The sequence below is a fragment of the Pseudorca crassidens genome, chromosome 16 (genome assembly GCF_039906515.1).
Source record: "Pseudorca crassidens isolate mPseCra1 chromosome 16, mPseCra1.hap1, whole genome shotgun sequence".
NCBI lineage: Eukaryota > Metazoa > Chordata > Mammalia > Artiodactyla > Delphinidae > Pseudorca > Pseudorca crassidens.
This window is the reverse complement of record NC_090311.1, coordinates 31,356,805-31,376,892: the sequence shown is the minus strand read 5'-3', so window position 1 is coordinate 31,376,892 and position 20,088 is coordinate 31,356,805. Positions and strand designations below refer to the sequence as shown.

The 20,088-nt window shown below is 42.0% G+C and overlaps 1 protein-coding gene across 1 annotated transcript in view; it reads left to right on the top strand.

Moving 5' to 3' along the window:
- Positions 1–971: 971 nt before the first annotated feature.
- DNTT (DNA nucleotidylexotransferase) overlaps positions 972–20,088 on the top strand; it is a 34,417-nt gene continuing 15,300 nt past the window's right edge. Inside the window, exons 1-6 of the mRNA XM_067708880.1 lie at positions 972–1,192; positions 13,127–13,301; positions 14,007–14,135; positions 15,408–15,578; positions 16,632–16,703; positions 17,932–18,055. Coding sequence (XP_067564981.1) covers positions 990–1,192; positions 13,127–13,301; positions 14,007–14,135; positions 15,408–15,578; positions 16,632–16,703; positions 17,932–18,055 — 874 coding nt within the window. The 5' untranslated portion in view covers positions 972–989. The remainder of the gene's footprint in view (positions 1,193–13,126; positions 13,302–14,006; positions 14,136–15,407; positions 15,579–16,631; positions 16,704–17,931; positions 18,056–20,088) is intronic.

Below are 20,088 nucleotides of genomic sequence, written 5' to 3'. Positions count from 1 at the left end.
GTACCAAAATGTTCATTGCAGCTCTATTTACAATAGCCAGGACATGGAAGCAACCTAAGTGTCCATCGAGAGATGAATGGATAAAGAAGATGTGGCACATATATACAATGGACTATTACTCAGCCATAAAAAGAAACGAAATTGAGTTATTTGTAGTGAGGTGGATGGACCTAGAGTCTGTCATAGAGTGAAGTAAGTCAGAAAGAGAAAAACAAATACTGTATGCTAACACATATATATGGAATCTAAAAAAAAAAATGATCATGAAGAACCTAGGGGCAAGACGGGAATAAAGATACAGACCTACTAGAGAATGGGACTTGAGGATATGGGGAGGGGGAAGGGTAAGCTGGGACAAAGTGAGAGAGTGGCATGGACATATATACACGACCAAACGTAAAATAGATATCTAGTGGGAAGCAGCCGCATAGCACAGGGAGATCAGCTTGGTGCTTTGTGACCACCTAGAGGGGTGGGATAGGGAGGGAGGGAGGGAGGGAGACGCAAGAGGGAAGAGTTATGGGGACATATGTATATGTATAGCTGATTCACTTTGTTGTAAAGCAGAAACTAACACACCATTGTAAAGCAATTATACTCCAATAAAGATGTTAAAAGAAATAAATAAATAAAGACAAGAGGGGTCTCAAGAAATTTATAATAAGTAAATAGATTAATTAATTAATTAATTAATAACATGGGGAAAATGATGCTTCCCTACCTTCCTCAAAAGGTTATTCTGAGGATCTGATGAGATTATGCATAGGCACCCTAAAGTTAATTTACCATTTCCATTATCATCTCTGTACTGGACAAATGAACAGAGGTAGCAATTCCCCATGGATCTTCAGCAGGAAGTCATGAACAGGGCAGAGCCCAGTGAGATGGTGAGATGACATCAGGGCTCCTTATGAAGGAGGGGCAGGCTCTCCCTCACTTCTGGAGACACCACTTGTTGGCACAGCCAAAGGCAGCAGCAGTCTCTTCCCATGGATCCGCTGCACGTGGCCCCCTCAGGCCCTCGGAAGAAGAGACCCAGGCAGCTGGGTGCCTCAATGGCCTCCCCTTCTTATGACATCAAGTTTGGAGATTTGGTCCTCTTCATTTTGGAGAAGAAAATGGGAACCACCCGCAGAACCTTCCTCATGGAGCTGGCTCGAAGGAAAGGATTCAGGGTTGAAAACGAGCTCAGGTAAGACATCACGGATTTCAGTTTGTGAATAAGCAGGGCTTCTTTGGAACCCGTGTTTTCCTCCACCTACAGAAGAGGTGACTCTCCCACTGGGAGAACAGGTATGAAATTAAACAACAAATTTGAGGCCATTAGTTAAGGGAAATAAGATGAGTGGGGATTTGATGCAATTATATTGAAACCAGTTGGCACCAAAAGATAACGTAATTTTCTTTTTTTTTTGGCCTTTCACTATTATGAGATGAGGTATCTAGGGATGATCAACAGAAACCTAGTTGGGAAGTTCAATTATGAAACCATTCGAGTTTGTTCTTGACCAAATTAAACTAAAGCACCACTGAGTTCAATCAAAAACTGTCAGCTGCTTGGAAGCAAAAAGATTGGTTTGATTGCTTGGCCCTTGAGCTGTGCATCTGACTGTGCTGAGGTGGGTAGTGTCTGTGATGGTCTAGGATGAGTGACTAGCTGGCTCACCATAGGCACCAAATGTGGCTTTGATCATGCTTTTCTAAGCAGCAGTCTGAGTGGGATTTGTAGAGAGAGGGATGCTGGTTAAAGATTCAGGGGCAGCTCTGTCCAGGGGTGATGGACACCACGCTGAGAGTGATGAGCTCAGAGCCCAGACAAGAAGGCAGTTGAAGCAAGCATGTGGGGCACCTCAACTGGTTCACTAGCAAACCCACTCACATCCCAGCGCTGGCCCTGCTTTTTTTCTAACAGTTACGTAAACTCTTCACTGGTTTCAAACAAAACAAAATCCAGACACAAATGGTATTAGAACCTTGGCATAAACAGTTCCAAACAGAATTGCCAGAGGGCTTGTAGTGAATAAAGAATGATAATTAATGCAATTGGCTGGCTCTGATTGTCCAAGGAATAGTTGGACCGCATTTTTTTTTTCAGGAAAATCGATAAGAATTCTGTGTGAAAATACATTTTTACTTTGAAGATGGTCTTTGACATTAAAAAATAAAACTGACAAGCATTTCCTGAGGAAGTGTCAGTTTCAGATTGCTAGAGAAACATATGTCAAAAGTCAGTAATCAGATATGATAATTTTCACAATACCCATAATTCATATGAAAAGTCAATCTCATAGAAACATTTTATTTATTTATTTTTTACTGAAGTGCCCCATTCAGAAATTCCTGAGTTTCCCATGGTCTCCCTCACCCGATTTCTCTTTACATGGTCTCCTTCCCCCAACTCCTGCCTCTTTTTTCCTTTTTAACCCCTATCTCATTTGGGATATTAAGCTCAAAATCTCATTGAAACATCCCTTCCACAAAATCATAGATGTCATCCAATTGTTGAGTCTGCCTTATTTAACAGACTTACATAAAATATTGGAATCAGGAGGGGGAAAGACGACATAGGTAAGTGGCTAAAAACCGAAATTGAAAAAAAGGAAACTGAAAAAGTAGAAACTAGAAGCCTTAGCAAATATGGAACTGCTCTTTGTGGTAAAGAAATTTGGCAAAGGGCCAGACAGGAAGGTGAGAGCCAGATGGTCAAGGCATCACTTACATAGAAAGCTCTCTGTCGAAATGTCCACACTTCCAGCAAGAGCTGACTAGTTTAGTTACAGGCACAGCTACGAATATGCACACGGTAGCTGAGGCAGGTACTAGGAGAGACGCTGGGAGGCAAGCTTCTTCTTTTGACAAGAGCCCAACAGGCAGCTTTGCTGCCAGGGACCGAGCCCAGCTGCTCAGGCGACAGAGGAAACTGGCGCACGGTGAGCCAACTGCTGCTGTGAGATGACGGTGGCAAGGTTCCCAGGCTGGCTGCTCAGAAGACACATTAAATACAAATGTGTTTTATGGCACAAAAATTAACCACAAGAAGTAAAAGTCCTAGCTCTCAAACGGAATTTCCATACATAGTTATATAGACTTTAACTGGAAAAGACAATGGAAATTATTGTAGGGGAAAATCTCTAGATAAGAAATCTAGAGACCTCAAATTCTGGCTCTGACCCTTCCCAGCCATGTGATGTGGGGCAAGACCCCCCTCTTCTCTCTGACCTTAGTTTCTTGATAAATGGTCTAGTCTATCTGATGTGATACCATATGTGATGATGGATGTCAATATACTTGGATAAATTAAAACAGTTATACAAATGTAAAGTGTGGTTGTCTTCTTGTTACTTAGCTGAATCCATTGACCTTTACAGTAAATCCCTAAGGAGAAGGCTCTCTCTCCACACTCTGAACTAGATCAAATGACATAAATAAATAGAACAAGGAAAGGAAGGAAACCCATCAAATTGTCTATTTCGTAGGGAAAGGGGTAGTAGGGAGAGACTAGGCAGTAGGCGGAGGAGGTCGTAGGGAGACATTATGGCTGCTTTTATGCTCTGTGTTTTCCAAATGTTTTTACAATAAACGTGTATTTTTAAAATGAAAATAAAGGAAGTTGTTTTTTAAAAGAAAGGATACTTCTCAATAAGAACAGCTAGATCTCTCCTTTTGATATATAGGATTCAGAGAAAGAGGAGCTAAAATTAAAAATGCTCTGAAAATAGACAGTAATCTCCATAGTTTCTAACACATTCTTTGGCTGCCAGGAGGATTAAATTTGAGGAAAAATCTGATTCCTACTTTACCTGGACCTGAACACACAGCTTAGAAATGGGGTACCTGAATGCATAGAACTATCTGGAACTATTTAAATTTCTAGCATATGTGCACTGTATCTTTATAGTTGGATTGGACTTCATTAATATTTGTTATATTGCAAAAGACATGCTATTCCATGTGCCATAGGAAGCTGGTTCTTGAAATATAAATCAGGAGAGGTGTCAAGTCCTTTGAGGCATTTGTGCACATTCATTAAAAAGGTTTCTGAATTTTATTCCATGGCCAACATCCTAAATTTTAGAGCGGCTTCATGATATTCGAGCTACTCTAGCTGGGACAAGATAGAGAAGGATCAGAATCTAGTGTTTGTCATGTTCTTCTTTTATCCTTGATTCCAGTACTTTGAGCTATTTTAAAACTTTATCTGCATCAACCCTCCTCTAGGAACATATTAGCTAAGCCTACCATCTATGTCTTGACCTAAATCATTGATGCTGAAGAAGAAAGGGCTGGGTAGGAAGGGTGGATCTCCATGGTTACATCACCCAGCAGATTAACACTTGCTGAGTTCCACTGTTCAAGCTGTAGAAACCCATCAGAGGATACTTTTGCCCTTCCTGGACCTGCATAATTTGTCTACAAGGGTACCTTTGGAAGGCACTGATTTTACTGAAAGCAAGATAGACCATCATGGCATCACATATAAAGGGTTCTGTTAGTACCCACTCTGCACAATATGTGTCAGGTTCTGGAGACAAAAAATAGTAGAAGACTTGAACCCTGCAAGCAAAGAGTTTAAAATCAGACAGGAGAGTCAGGAACTGTACCTTTGTTGTCACCTAGCATGAAAAGATAGCATAATGTATTTTCCAAGTATGTACTCGTCTTCCTCTTTTTTTAAAATTAGCATTTTCCTACCCAACACTTCGAGCCTTCTTGTGTCATTTTGGTTTCCATCCATTCACTACGTAATTTTTGAAACGTGGCTTCTGCCTCACTCATTATCCCAAAACTATTGTCTTCACAGAATTTCCTGGCAGTCAAATCCATGGTTTTTCACCTGAATGTTGATAAAGACTCTTTCCTTGACTAAACTCTAGTGTGGCTTTTAGCAGCTTAAGGCCATGTCCCTAGGATTGTACCCCTGGCCCCGCCTTAAAATGCCTGCCTGAGAAAGTTCAAGATTACCGGAGAATTTACTGTTTGTTCCAGCCAAAACCTGGCGATAGGCAGATAGACCCCTGAACCCCCTCTTAGAGCAGGTACTTTAGAAACCTTGCCAGTATAAACCCTTTCTGTGCCCCTTTGAGATGTAAATCTTCCAACCACCCAAAACTGTCTTCTCAAGGACCTGAGAGCAAACATCCAAGGAGATCATTCTCACCCCCAGTCTCTGCAGGAAGGTAAAGGCCTAACTTCAGTGGGCCCCTTGCTCTAACTTGCCCCACTGCCTCCTGTCACAAAGATTCCAGACGTTTTCTCCTCTGAATAAGCAGCAATTAGCAAATCCAGGTGGCCAGGTCACAAGGACCAGCCCCCTTAATGCCCCTCGGTGCCTTTCCCACACTCCAGCCTTTACAAGGTCTCCTGCCTTCTGTTCGCTCGAAGTTGAGTTCCATTCATGCTGGACCCTCTTCCCTATTGCAATAGTTATTACTGAATAAAATCTATTCTTACTGCTTTCAGTAGTATCCAGCTCTGTTTATCTTTGACAATGTCTGATCACTTCAAATTTGTGGTATCTCAAATAAGAATATTAAAAGTCATTGTTTGCCAAATAAACTAAACACCAGATGAAAGAGCTGTTACCTGCTCTAGAAAATACGATGTGGAACTGGTCCACCTCTAGGCCTCTTCTGGGTCCAATGTCCAAACACATCTGCATTGGTTTCTCTTTATGGGTTTTTCTCACTCTTTCTCCCCCAACCTTGAATGGCTCCTCCCTGCACCTCTCTGCATCTAAGACCTAAGGTCCCTGGAAGCCTTCCTAGAGAAAGAAACTTCCTCCGTGGACACAGGTGTGATCCATGGCCTAGGGTTGGGCCCCGGCTCTTCCACTTGGGTTTGCTCCTCATCTCACCCAGTTGCCCGTCCCTGACTCCATAAGGGCAAGGGCGTCATCTGGGCCATTGTGTAGACCTCATCTTCATACCCTTGACAATTTTCTTACCCAGAGTAGGCTTCAGGAAATATTTGCTCAAAGAATGATTTATCTGGTGAATATGAAGCCAACCAAAGGAACTTATGATTACCAAGAGTAATTTTTGTCACTAAACTTTTTTTTTCTACAATGCACCTATATTATCTTTGTAATCAGCAAAGTAATGAAGACTTTATTTTTCTGAGTTCAAGAGTATGCAGTGTAAAAATTAGTCCTGCTCTGGTCCAAAGTATTTTATATTTCAAAATTTGTGGACTTTAAAAATGAAAATGTTGGGCTTCCCTGGTGGCGCAGTGGTTGAGAGTCCGCCTGCTGATGCAGGGGACACGGGTTCGTGCCCCAGTCCGGGAAGATCCCACATGCCGTGGAGCGGCTGGGCCCGTGAGCCATGGCCGCTGGGCCTGCGCATCCAGAGCCTGTGCTCCGTGGCAGGAGAGGCCACAACAGTGAGAGGCCCGCATACCGCAAAAAAAAAAAAAAAAAAAGAAAATGTTCATAGTCCCATTTACTGTGGGTCAAAAACTCAAAGCAAGACCCTCTCAGTCTTAAGTATATCAAGGACTGGAAATAGAAACTTGGCTTTACTGGTGCTAGTAAGAATGTGCGATAAAACCAAATAAAACTACCTTGATTTTTCAGTGTCAGGGATTCTGAAACAGATCAGTTGCTAGGGAAATTTGCAAGAGGATATTTTTAAACTGTGAATGTCTCTGCTCAACTATAAATAACTATTTAAAGTTATTGTTTATAAAATAAGTCCTATGTCAGATGGAAAGAATTAAGAAATTAACAGATACAAACTACTATACATAAAATAGGTAAGCAACAAGGATTTACTGTATAGCACAGGGAATTATATTCAATATCTTGTAATAACCTATAATAGAATATAATCTGAAAAAAATAACTGAATCACTGCTGTACACCTGAAACTAACACAATACTGTAAATCAGCTATACTTTAATTTAAAAAAAAAGAATGCCCTCCCCAGGGAAAGAAAAGAGTTTTAAAGACAAAGAAAAAAGCAGGTGACCATCCATGAGGACAGCTTGGGGTGTCAGTCTGGCTCCTGGCAAAGAAGGATGGCTGCCTCTTTCCTCATGGAGAGTTTTTCTAATTGTATCAAGAGGCAGGACCAACTGGGAAAAGAAAGACAGAAAGATCAGGAATACTGGTATCTGAGAAAAAAAATCGGAACTGAGATTTGTGAGTTACTCTTTCAGTTTAGAGCTTTCTGGACATCTGAGGGCCACATTCATGATCCTTATAATATCTTTTACCATATGGATTATATATACCTAATGTGTTTCTTTTAATTGCCCCTAAACAGAATCATTGCAATTTAGCCCTATCTTAAGGAATAATAATCATAAAAACCATGGGTCTGATATACATAATTTAAACATATAGGTTTAATAAACATATAAACTTTTAAAATGTTCAGTTATGTACTCCCTAAAATTATTTCATGTGCCTGCAGAGAAATGAGTACCATGTGGGGAAACCTTGCTGTAATTAAGCAGCAAGTCCAGCATGGGGATCAGATCTAAGCTGGGGCAGGTAAAGAGCGATCTTTCTCTATAGCTCCGTTCCACAAGGTGGAGTTCTTGGGCTGTGAGGTGGTTTTGAAATATGGTGGCCCCCACGGAGTGACAGGGACTATTTTCCCTTTCCTTACATTGGGGGTGGGGGGCCTGGTGTACCCGATAGGGTACAGCAGGAGTGACACTATGTGGCTTTGGGGGCTAGGTCATAAAAGGCCCTGAGGCTTCTGCCGTTCCTTGGACCCCAGAGCCTCAGGTAAGAAGTTTGAGTTCCCCCTGAGAGAGGCCACTTAAAGGTGCTCAGGCTGATCGCTGCTGCTGAGCCCAACCTCCCAGCCACCCTCGCCAAGGTGCCAGACACGCAGGCTGTGTGGAACACCAGTACCTCCATCAGCTGTATATGCAACAGAAGGATGGCCCAGCTGAGCTGCCTAAATTCCTGACCCACAAAATTGCGAGAGGTAACAAAACTGTTCCTTTTCAAAGCCATTACATTTGGGGATTGTTGGTTGTGCACCAAGTAGATAACTAGAACTGACTATGTCAGAATCACCAAGGGAGCTTGTCAAAATCCATATTTCTGGTCCCTAGGTGAGATTTACTGAATCTGAATCTCTGGTAATAAGGCTCATGCATCTGAACTTTAGTCCACCTTCCTGTGTGTCTCTAGTAGACACTAGAATTTTAGAAACGTTCCTTTAGAGCTATAGATTAATCAGTTCATTCTACTAGTGGGCTCTCTATTGATCATTGCTATAAACCTAGCCATGAGCTGGGTGCCAGGCATGATTATAACCATGCAGATTATAACCAGGCAGATTATAACACTGTCCCTGCCCTTAGCGATGCCAAGCATCAAGTCAAGCACATTTCAGTTCAGCACCAGTTGAGGAACAGGACCCTGCATGGTTTTCCCTGTGGGAAGCTGAAGGACAAATCCGAGTTCAGGATTCCTGTCATTGGTTCACAGCCTGCCAAACCTACTCCAAGGCACTATTAATTGGTCATGGCTAAGAAACTGGATGCACTTAAAGAATGGAATCCACTGATATTCCAGGAACAGCCATCTCAGCACTGCCTTGGGGTCTTTAGGAGAGATGGAAGGTGGCTGCCTGAGGCTCGCTGCCACCTTGTATCATAAGAAGAAAGCCCAGGTCTTTGGGGCCAGCCCCAAACAGCCATCTCAGCCCCAATCCCAGGTTGCTTTGCCCTTGAAAATGACATGCATGTGTATTTATTCCTTTAAGTGGAAAAGTGATGAAAGATGGTTCATGACAGAAAACGGGAAAATATAGAAAAATGCTTAAAACAAACAAAACCTCGCACAGGGGTCTAACCACAGTCTAGCAGAACGTTAAGAGATTGCTCGAGTCATGAACACCTGGGTTTGAATCTTGGCTTCATGTAACCTCTGTAGGCTTGGTTTTCTCATTTGAAATTTTATTCCCCACCTCATAAGACTCTTGGGCGGATTGAGTAAGAATATATCCGTGTGTGTGTGTGTGTGTGTGTGTGTGAGAGTGTGTGCGTGTGTGTGTGCGTGCATGCGCGTAGTTTTTGTTATTCTTGCTGATTGTCTGGAATGTTTCTCTCTAGTCTTTTTCTTTCGTGTATACCAGTATTTAATTGTTTGTTGATTGTTTTACAGCACCCTTCCCCCACATCCCTAGGCATTCAGAATGTCTGTTAGAGGCAGGGCTGAGTCCAGAGATACCTTAGGTGAGAGATGGTGCGGAGGAACCGGGGGTGGTAAGTGTGGATGGTGAGGGACCTGAATTTGGAAGAGGAGCCCCGGGGGTTTCTCCTGAGCACATCTATCTCCCTCCGAAGTTTAGGCAAAACCCAGAGCTCAGGGAGCCTGACAGCCCCTCTGTGACTACTCCATCCTGGTGTGTAGCCATAGCAACTGTTCTTTCAGACTTTCTGGGACAGTCCTTATTGTAGCCCATATTATACTGGACATAAAACATCGAAACATGAATCCTATGTGGCAGCAGCAGGGAGAGAGTGTCTAACAGTGTTATGTAGGAAGTGTCAGTCCACCTCTATTTCTGCACTTCGGAGAGAATCTTCATCGTGATCATGATGGTGGTGGTGGTGGTGGTGATACTCATCCTGATGGTATTCCTTTTGAGAAAAGGAATAGCTCTCGCCAGAGCCATGGAATTAAGTACAAAGTCACAGAGGGACAGCTCAGTGTGGTCTAGCACACAGGTTTTATTCTATTTTATTTTTTTGGCTGTGCCACACAAGATCTTAGTTCCCCTACCAAGGATCGAACCAGCACCCCATGCAGTGGAAGCATGGAGTCTTAACCATTGGACCACCAGGGAAGTCCCCCAGTACACAGATTTTAGATTAAAACAGACCTCAGATCAAATTTCAGCTCCACCAATTATTAGCTGGGTGAACTTTTAATGTCTCTCAAAAGCTCTCTTTTCTTATTTTTAGATGGGGATAATCATACCTACCTCATAGTGTTATTGACAATTAAATGAGGTAGTGTATGAAATGTGCCTACCATGGTTCTGCTATGTGGTAATATTCAAATATGATTAGTCTTTTCAATACTGGAGTCTTCAGGGCAGAGAGAAAACCACTGTATCAGCAAAGGGCTGCCACAACACAGCAGTAAGACACTGGCAGCAGAACATACTAGAGGGGATGACCCTTCTTGGTAATACTATCTGCTAAGGGCTCAGAACAGAAAGTGAACAAATGCTTTATTGTGGTGGTCTGGAACCGAACCTGCAATATCTCTGAGATATGACTGTACTGTGATGATGTCAAAGTTCCTAATGCTGACTTTCAAGCTCTTACTTTGTGGGAACGAGTGACAAACAGTACTGAACTCCGAATAGCACAATGTGAATGTTTGATTTTTTGTTTTTGTATGTGCTTTATTGCTGTCGTTGTTGTTTTGTTCTGTTTGCTAGTTGCTTAATGAGCAGGGGTTGGAAGTCTAAATCAGAGTCTTCCTTCATATGATGTATAGCCTATATTCACAAATACGCTTATATGAATTCAGTAAGAGATGAACGTGGTCCTCATCCAATAGGGTGAGCTCACATATCCCCACTGGGGGATGGTGGTACAAGAGTGGATGGTGAGGGGTCTAAATTTGGACACTGAGCCCCAGAGCGCCTCCTCAGCACACCCTGCTCCCTCTGAGGTTCAGACAAAACCCTATTTATAATAATAAGAATAAATATTATAATAAATAATGTAATAGTAAAATTTCCCTTCAAAGGGCAGAAATATAGAAGGAATAATAATTACTATGTAGCCCTGTTAATTCTTTTGTTGTTCAAGTCTTGACATAAACAATCTTTCAAGAAGTTTACCATAAATAATCTTTGGAATTATGTGGATCTGGATTAGGGAAGCAGCTAGCCGTCTTTCCTCATCCCCTGTAAAAGGTTGTTTTACCCTGACTTATTTCTGCCTGGGCCTGCTGCACATCCTGCCATCCAGATGGTCTCAGCTCTGATCTCCAGCCCTCACCTCTCTCCCAGCGCCAGCCTCAGATCCCAACTGTCAGCCAGCTATTTTCACTTGGATCTCCAGCCATCCTTCCAATGCAGCATGCCTGAAATAAACTTCAATTCCACTCCCCCACCCCTTCCCCCAAAGAGATGCAACTTCCTAAATCCCTGTTTCTACCAAAAGTGATAATACTTGAGTGTGATAGATATGCTGGAGTCATATGTGAGTCTATTCTCCACACCATCTTTCATAGGCGATGCCAGCTGTCCATCATATGTCTTCTTTGCCTTCCTTTCTAGAGCTATAGGAACCAGAGTGGGGTTAAAGTCATCTTATATCTGGTCCAGTGATTCATCTTCCTAAGTAGCTCCCCACCTTTCCCCAACCCATGACTCCCCCTTCCAAATCATTGTGTGTAACAGATTAGTCTTTTAAAATAACACGACAACGCTATCCATGTCCTGCTCACAAAAGCCTTCAGTGGCTCCATAATCCCAGAAAACAAGATCCAACTTCTTCAGCCAGGCTTCCAAGACCCTCTGTAATGTGGTACTCAGCCACATCTACAACTACTTCCCAACATGAATTCTTCACTCCAGTACAGGCCATTCTCCTTCCTTTCCTCTGAACCTTTTCTTCCAGGACGACCAAAAGTTCTGCCTACCAGGTACCTTATCCCTCCCTTCCACCCAGACAGGGCACAAATCCTGCTTTTCCACAAAGCCATCCACCTCTCCCAGCCCACACCAAATTCTTTTCCCTCTCTGTGTACCATCTGCAGATCCTGTCCATGTCTTGTGTCTTATCATAACATACTGTTAACATAAGATACTGATGCCCAGAGACTTCTCTTTTCTTCTTCGGTACCCATCACCACCACAAGAAACCTAGGGCTGTGCATATAAGAGCGAACCAAAAAATACCCAATGAATCCAAGAGTCAGTCAAGAAAAGGAGAAGGAGAAAGAAGAAGTCAAGCAAGAGAAGTGGGAAAAACAAGAGAAAATTGATTTTTTTTCTCTTAGATACCTAAGTACACTATTTGCTCTTGTTATTTCCCAGATTCATAGACTACTTGAACTGAAGGAGCCTTAAAAATTATTCGTTCCAATGATATAATGCTGACTGTGGAGACTTCTTAAAAACTAGAAATAACATACTTGACCCAGAAAAGACAGTCAAAAAGGATAAATATTATTTACCAGCTGTGTGACCTTCAGGATGTTCTTAACCTCTCTGTTCTTCAGTTTCCTCATTTTTGAAGTGTGACTAGTATGACATTTACTTGAGGAGCTATGTGAGTATTAAATCAGATAATGTATGTAAAGTACTTGGACAGTGCTGAAACATTGTAAGTGCTCAGTACTTACTAGGGAAAAGATACAGGGTCTTACGTCACAGGGTTGTACTTTGAAAAACATGTAAAACAGGGGCTTCCCTGGTGGTGCAGTGGTTGAGAGTCCGCCTGCCAATGCAGGGGACACGGGTTCGTGCCCCGGTCCGGGAAGATCCCACATGCCGCGGAGCGGCTGGGCCCGTGAGCCATGGCCGCTGAGCCTGCGCGTCCGGAGCCTGTGCTCCGCAACGGGAGAGGCCACAACAGTGAGAGGCCCGCGTACCGCAAAAAAAAAAAAACCACGTAAAACAATATTTCTCAAAGGCTGGTCACCTCCTATTAATGGGTTGTGAGATCAGTTTAGTGGGATGTTATAAGCATATCGACATCTACATCTATATTTTGGGTGATGATATAAAATGTGTTTCTAACTGTGGGTCACAAATAAGTTTGAAAGGCACTGGGTTAAAGCCCTCTACAAATAAAAACAAAGTGGCACATCAAAGCCACAAGCAGAGTGCAAGGTGCTAATTTAAGAACGGTTTTATCCTCCATCCTCTCTGGACCTTGGTTTTCCATTGACACCACAATCTTACTAATGTTTTCTTAATTTTTCTTGCATCTGGTATGTAACGTAGACCACTGTTGTTACACTAATTTAAGTAGAATTCCCTTGCATGGAGGTCTAGGTTCTCTGTGCCTGTGGTCAGGTCTACTGTGCATCTTTCTCCATCAGATGGAATGCTCTGAAACGCCTCAGGGAAAGAGGAGAGCTTCTCATTTCAAAAGTCCCTTCAGCTGGTAACTTTGTCTTGCATTCTGCAGTGATTCTGTCACCCACATTGTGGCAGAAAACAACTCTGGTTCAGAGGTTCTTGACTGGCTTCAGGTACAGAACGTAAGAGCCAGCTCACAGCTAGAACTCCTCGACGTCTCCTGGCTGATAGAAAGTATGGGAGCAGGAAAACCGGTGGAGATTACAGGAAAACACCAGCTTGTTGTAAGTGTCACGAATGTGATTTTCATTGCCTTTTGCTTGATGATTAAGAACATGGGCTGTAGAACCAACAGACCTGAGTTAAACCCCAGGTTCTCTGCTTATTCCCTGTGTGAACTTGGACAAGTCACTTAGCTTTTCTGAGCTTCAGTTTCTTCCACTACATTATGAGAATAATAGTGCCTGCCTATCTTGTAAGATGGTTATGAGGATTAGAATAACACACATGTAAAGTGCTTAAGACAGAGCCTGATTTATATATGCACTTACTAAATGGTAGCTATTTTTACAAACAAGTCTATACACAAATATTTCAAAATATTGAAGTCTTGATGTCTGGCAGTCAGAAAAGTAGAAGGTTCTTATTTTTTTTCTTACTGTGATCATTCATAAAGAAAAAAACAAAGTTAAGCTCTTAATTCCACACCCATCACCAACGGACCATAACTACATAAGTTCACAGAAAAGAGAAATGGTATTTAATTGGTAGTATTTTTTCATGTTATGTTTTCAGATTGCAAAAATAATACATGTTAATTGTAGCAAATTCAAATATTAGAGATGCATATAACATAAAATTTGAGCCTCCTATAATTTTATTCTCTTTCCAGAGACAATTACCATCAAACTGCCTTTTTCTTCACACACATCTATTATTATTACCACTATTAATTGTTATTTAAAATGGATGCTTATGCATTTGTTTAGGTGAGAACAGACTATTCAGCTACTCCCAACCCGGGCTTCCAGAAGACTCCACCACTTGCTGTAAAAAAGATCTCTCAGTACGCGTGTCAGAGAAGAACCACTTTAAACAACCGGAACCACACATTCACGGTAATGGAGATTTACAACAACACCTAGAGCAAACGCAGGGCTTTCTGCTTCTTTCCATGAATCTCCAAATTAAGTTATGAATATTCCTGAAAATCTAGGAATGTTTTTCACACCCTTACCCACTCCTCTAACCTGATCTCTGGTTCCTCTTTCTGTCAAGAATGGGTCTCCTTTTGTCATGGAAATAGACAAATATATTCGGAGCACATCCTTTAGAGACAGTAGGTTACTACTTATCAGAAGTTGTCATTAATGGACGCAGCAGTTATCAAAGGCAAATATTCTGAAAAAACAAATATGTACTGTAATTAGTCCATTACATAGTAACAGCAAATTACATAGAAATAGCAATTGTGCATAAATAGCTTTGCTGGGAAGCCAGAGGATTGAGAGTCAGCAGACCTGGATTCAGCCTCTCTGATATTAACTAGCTGGGGCAAGTCAATTCCTCTCTCTGAGCCTCAGTTTCCTCATCTGCTCAAAAAGGAATTAGCTATAGATCATCTCTAAATTCAGCCCTGAAATTCAATAATTATGTTTCAAATGACCCGAACAAGCCTATAACTGCTTGTCCTCCAGCCTAGAGTCAGTAGTCAGACAGATAAAACATGCATTAGTATATCAAATACAAAACTTCTCCTTTCTAGTCTTCTAGCCCCACGTGTGCAAGGAGCACCAGGAAATTGCAGCTACTGGGCACACTGAGCATCAGGCCGCACAGCTGCAGCTGCTTCCTCCTCTGCCAGAAATGCAAACGTGCCCTACCTTAAATAACCCCCTACCTTAAATAACCCTGCCTGTGGGTTTGCGCCACTTATGATTATACCCATTCATTCAACAAGCCTGTGCTAAGTGCTGACTATATTTCACGCATGAAATAAGAGATGGGGCTTCCCAGTGATCAAGACAGAATCCTGGCCACAGGCTGCGGGGACAGTCAGCAAAGAGGGAAGGATCGTGCCAAGTAACAACTAGGAAGATGCAATGAGCACAGTATCATTTTATAGTTATATCACTCCTGAATATCTAATGGCAGAGAGCTCAAAGTTTCCTTACAAAGCACTCTGTGGCCTGTCTTTTCAACTCCATTCCGCTCATCCACCAAGGGAGGGGTGTAAAAGTACAGGACACCCAATCCTGATCTTTGAGGAAATAGTCACGAGGTGTTCTAATACTTAACAGAGAGCAAGAGGTGTTTGCAAGTGGCTGCTGGCTCGGGGGCTAGGGGCCGAGAAACAGACTGTGTTTTGCTCATCTGGTTTTATTCTTCAGGATGCCTTTGAGGTATTGGCTGAAAATTATGAGTTTAAAGAAAATGAAGTCTTTTGTGTGGAATTTACTAGAGCAGCTTCTGTACTTAAATCTCTGCCATTCACAATCATCAGTATGAGGGACACAGAAGGAATTCCCTGCCTGGGGGACAGAGTGAAGTGTGTCATGGAGGTAAGGGTGAAAGGTGATTCATCCCAACTCCTGATAGGTAGGGAGGGAGGGAGGGAGAGAGAGAGTTGCAGTTAATGGATTTTCCTGTTAACTATATAGATGTGGTATTCATGACTTATTTTCCTTTTTCTCTAATATAGATTATATAGATATATATATTTTATAACATATATATTACATAGATAGATAGATACACATATATATTTGTTTAATTCCTACTCCAATATTTTCTCTCCTGGAGCTACGTGGGGTCAGCTAGTGGGAAAATAACTCTCCCGTATCATTAATCACAGTTGAAGACTCTAGTGACCTAAAAGCTCAACGGGAGAGGATACTATGACTTCAAACACAGGCTGTGTGAAGAACCTCACTTCCACTCAGGGGACATTGCCCTCCAGAATGGTGGTGGGTGTGATGGGCAGTGGAGCTGATTCTGCATCTCTACCTGTATATTCTAGGAAGAGAGCCAGGGATGGGTAGTTATTTATTTATTTTGGTAGTTATTTATTTAATGATGTTTAAGGATTCCCTGGCAAGGCAAATTGGTCATCCAAGAGTAAGTTTCGATATAGTCAAGCTCGAGGTAAATTATTCAAGGGAAATAATCCCAGCTCTATTTAGAGGATGTTGGGTGGCTCTGAGCTGGACATCATAAGGGCTTGAACCCGGATTAGCTTTTCAGTGGGTCCAAAATTAACCGGCTCAGATGAAAAGTCCTCTTGTTTCAGCTAGTTTATATTAATTGAAAAGAAAACTATCTCAAATATTTAGACACACCTTTGTCAGTGAATCTTTTGGTTTGGTGTCCTGTAGCTTTGGACCCTAATCATTCTGTACCTTCCTCCTTGAGGATTGTAAAGGGGTCCTTGGAAATATAATAACCTGAGATTTTTCAAGCAGGAAATGTCTTGTTTTCTCCAGATCAGCTAAGGAAATATCCTGTATACAGCAGGTGTATTTCATGAAAAATTAAGCTACTAGATCTGGGGATTTGAAAATCTTAGACTGCAGTTAACATCACTAAGGTAATATATTTTTCAACTGTTCGTGCAGGAAATTATTGAAGATGGAGAAAGTTCTGAAGTTAAAGCTGTGTTAAACGATGAACGATATCAGTCCTTCAAAGTACGTGATTTTTATATGTATTTATCAAAAATGGTTTTTCAGTTAATCCTATTACTTATTCTAAGTGGTTGTATTAGTCAGCTTGGGGTACCATAACAAAATGTCGCAGACCAAGTGACTTAAACAACAAATATTTATTTTCTCACAGTTAGAGCCTGGAAATCTGAGGTTGGGGTGCCAGCATGGTTGGGCTCTGGTTAGGACTCTCTTCCTGGTTTGCAGACGGCCTCCTTCTCAATGTGTCCTCGCATGACACAGAGAGAGAGCAAACTCTCTGGTGTCTCTTCTTATAAAGGCACTAATCCTATCGTGAGGACCCACCTCATGACCTCATCTAAACCTAATTACCTCCCAAAAGCCCCATCTCCAGATACCATCACACTGGAGGTTAAGATTTCAACATATGAATTTGGGGGGGGGGGCACAATTCAGTCCATAGCAGTGGTCTAGGAAGGAGAGGCCTAAATAAATACGGGTGCTCGAGCTTATTGCCATGCTATGGTGAGATAAAAATGACCTTACCTCCCAAGAGTCTGTCACTCCTGGGTACCCTAAGACTGTGAGACAAAACAAACCTACTCTTAAAGAACAAACCTGTTCTTTAAGAAACCTGCTCCTCACTGAATCCTTGTCTACTTTGAAGCAGGGTTTGTTACCTCCCAATGTTCCCTACCTTGGAGTTGCAGGGTCCAGAGACTTCCACCTAGCAATCCCTTGGGTTCAGAAGTGATGCTCAGGCTAACCTGTGGTCGAGGGCAGAAGGCCAGGCTCAGAGGGCGGACAGACTGGGTTGAGTCTGGGCTCTGACACTTACCAGTTGTGTGATGGTGGAGAATTCACGCAACCTACACGTGCATCCGTCTTTAAATTGTGAGGGTGAATGTGCATGAGTGTGTGTAAGACACTCTTGGCCAAGGGTTGGGTACAGATCCCTGTGGTCACGCATTGACAGTGCAGGCAGTCCTTATTGGATATCTGGAAGCCCTCGGCAGTGCCAGAGGCGGGCTCCTCCCTTCTGCTTCATTTAGTAATAACATATGTCAGGAAGGGACCCTCCTGAAATAGAAATGCCTCTGAAAGATTACCATTGCCCACCGGCTTGTCATATTCAGGAGGAACTAGGTCAGAGCTTGTTTACACCTTTTCTTAATCGCTTGACCTTGAAAAGTATCATTTCATTGACATGATTGTTTTAGAAACTAAAGGCATGCCTTTCCCTTTGTTTCAGCTCTTTACTTCTGTATTTGGAGTGGGATTGAAGACATCTGAGAAATGGTTCAGGATGGGGTTCAGATCTCTGAGTAAAATAAGGTCGGACAAAACCTTGAAATTCACAAGAATGCAGAAAGCAGGTGAATTGTCTCTCCTAAAAAAAATCTCATGTTGTTGCCAGGGGCTGGTCAGGCTGTGGTAGGGACCTGTCTGCTGTACTTCATACGTCAACTCCAGTCTTGGTGAGCTGGTCTCTTGTTTGGCCTCTTTTCATGCTATGGCTAAAAGCCCAAGCTTTTGGAATCAGACAGACCTGGATCCAAATCCTGGCTCTGGCACTCTCCAGTCGTGTCATCTTGAGAAAGTTAGTTAAAATCTTTGAGCCTTCGTTACCTCATCTATAAAAGGGAGGTAACATCAGTACGTAAGTGGGGAACAGATCAGATCTTGCAGGCAAAGCGCTTAGCCTGGCACAGAGCAAATATACCCTGCATGAGGGCTGTTGTCATTCCTTTATCCTGCTGTCAAACCTGGTTGCACCATTGATCTAGTTCTTACTGAACTGATCCTTTCAGATATTTGGGTCCTGGCTGGGTAAGAGGTATGGGTGAGGAATCCAAGACAGAATGTTGACCTGGAGGGTTGGGGAGTAAAGAATATTTGAACGAACTAGAGCTGTAGCTTGGTACAAATACGGGTCTGCTTTAGAAACTGTAAGAACCAGGACATAGAAGGGAAATGGTGGAAATCTAGACAGGGGTTTATCTACCCAACCAGGACTCCTTAACCCAGAAGAGTGTAGAGACAGGCATCTGAAAGCCTGGCAGGGCCTCACGGAGGTTGAAGATGGCTTGATCTCTTCTATTTATGAAGGGTCCTGGTATATTTTTTTCAATCAAGGAATGTCAAAAAACAGGGTCAAAAATTGTATGATTTAAATGTTTATTTTTAATATGCAATAGAAATACAATATAACTGGGATTTGAAAGGAAGTCACAGCCCCAGTTCTGAGCACTATGGCTTCTGAGTTACAAAGAATGAGGATGTCATCAACATTTTTAATCATATGAAAGTAAGGGAATCTTCTACAAGAGGAGGCCAGAAAGAAAGAATGAGGATGTTGTCAACATTTTTAATCATATGAAAGTAAGGGAATCTTCTACAAGAGGAGACCAGAAAGAAAAGAAAAGAGAAAACAGCTATCTTCTGTTTAAGTGATGAAAAGAAACAAGCAAGAGGAGAGGAAGAAATCAATTCTTGGTGGTTCACATCAACACTACCATAGAATTCCCCAACTTCATTAAGTTGCTAGTCTCCGAAAAATTGCTAATAAGGTTTATAAGATGCCACATAGGAACTAAAAGAGCCTAAGGGAAAAAAAGACCCACATTCATATTCTGGGCTTCTGAAAGTGCACACTTAATAAGCGTGATGGACACCAGCTCTAGAGTTGCCATAGAAATATATACGTAAGTATTAAAATATACATAAGTATTAAGCATGGCTCAGAATGATAGTAAGGGCTGTCAACACATAGAGAGAAAATGGGAGGCAATGCCGTATTTCCCTTAGATGAAAACCTTTATCAACTGACACCGAATGCTCTTGGGATCCAAGTAGCTCCCAATTCTCCAGCTTTGTAAACTGGATTTTTCTCTTCCTATTTGGGCTCTTCCAGACAGATGAATGAAGCAGCTATTATTCTCTCAATCCATCAGTGATGGCCATCCGACTATCTAATGCTTTTGTTTTATGTAGAACTCGAGGAATGCCTTCCTATCATACTTATAGCTGAAAAACCCAGGCTTTATGTGTCCCTTGTAGCAGCGCTACAATGAATGGACTTGTCAATGGGAATAGTTTAGCATTTTGCCAAGGGTAAGCTAACTGAACATGTTGAAAGTACGATCCAGGGGTGAAACCCTGATTCAGTTTTACTTATAATCATACTTGGTTTTAATTCCCTGAGGCTTGAGGATTCACATGCCACATTGGTTTCTGAAATATAACAGCACACATGTAACCCTGAACAGGGTAATAAGTTAACCTCCCTACCATACCCAAAAGGAAAGCCAATTAAGTTGCTTTCATAGGTGTCAACAAATTATTAAACTATCTCCATGTTCATTCCTGACACCTGCATATGTCCTTAAAGAAATTGCTGTTAATCATG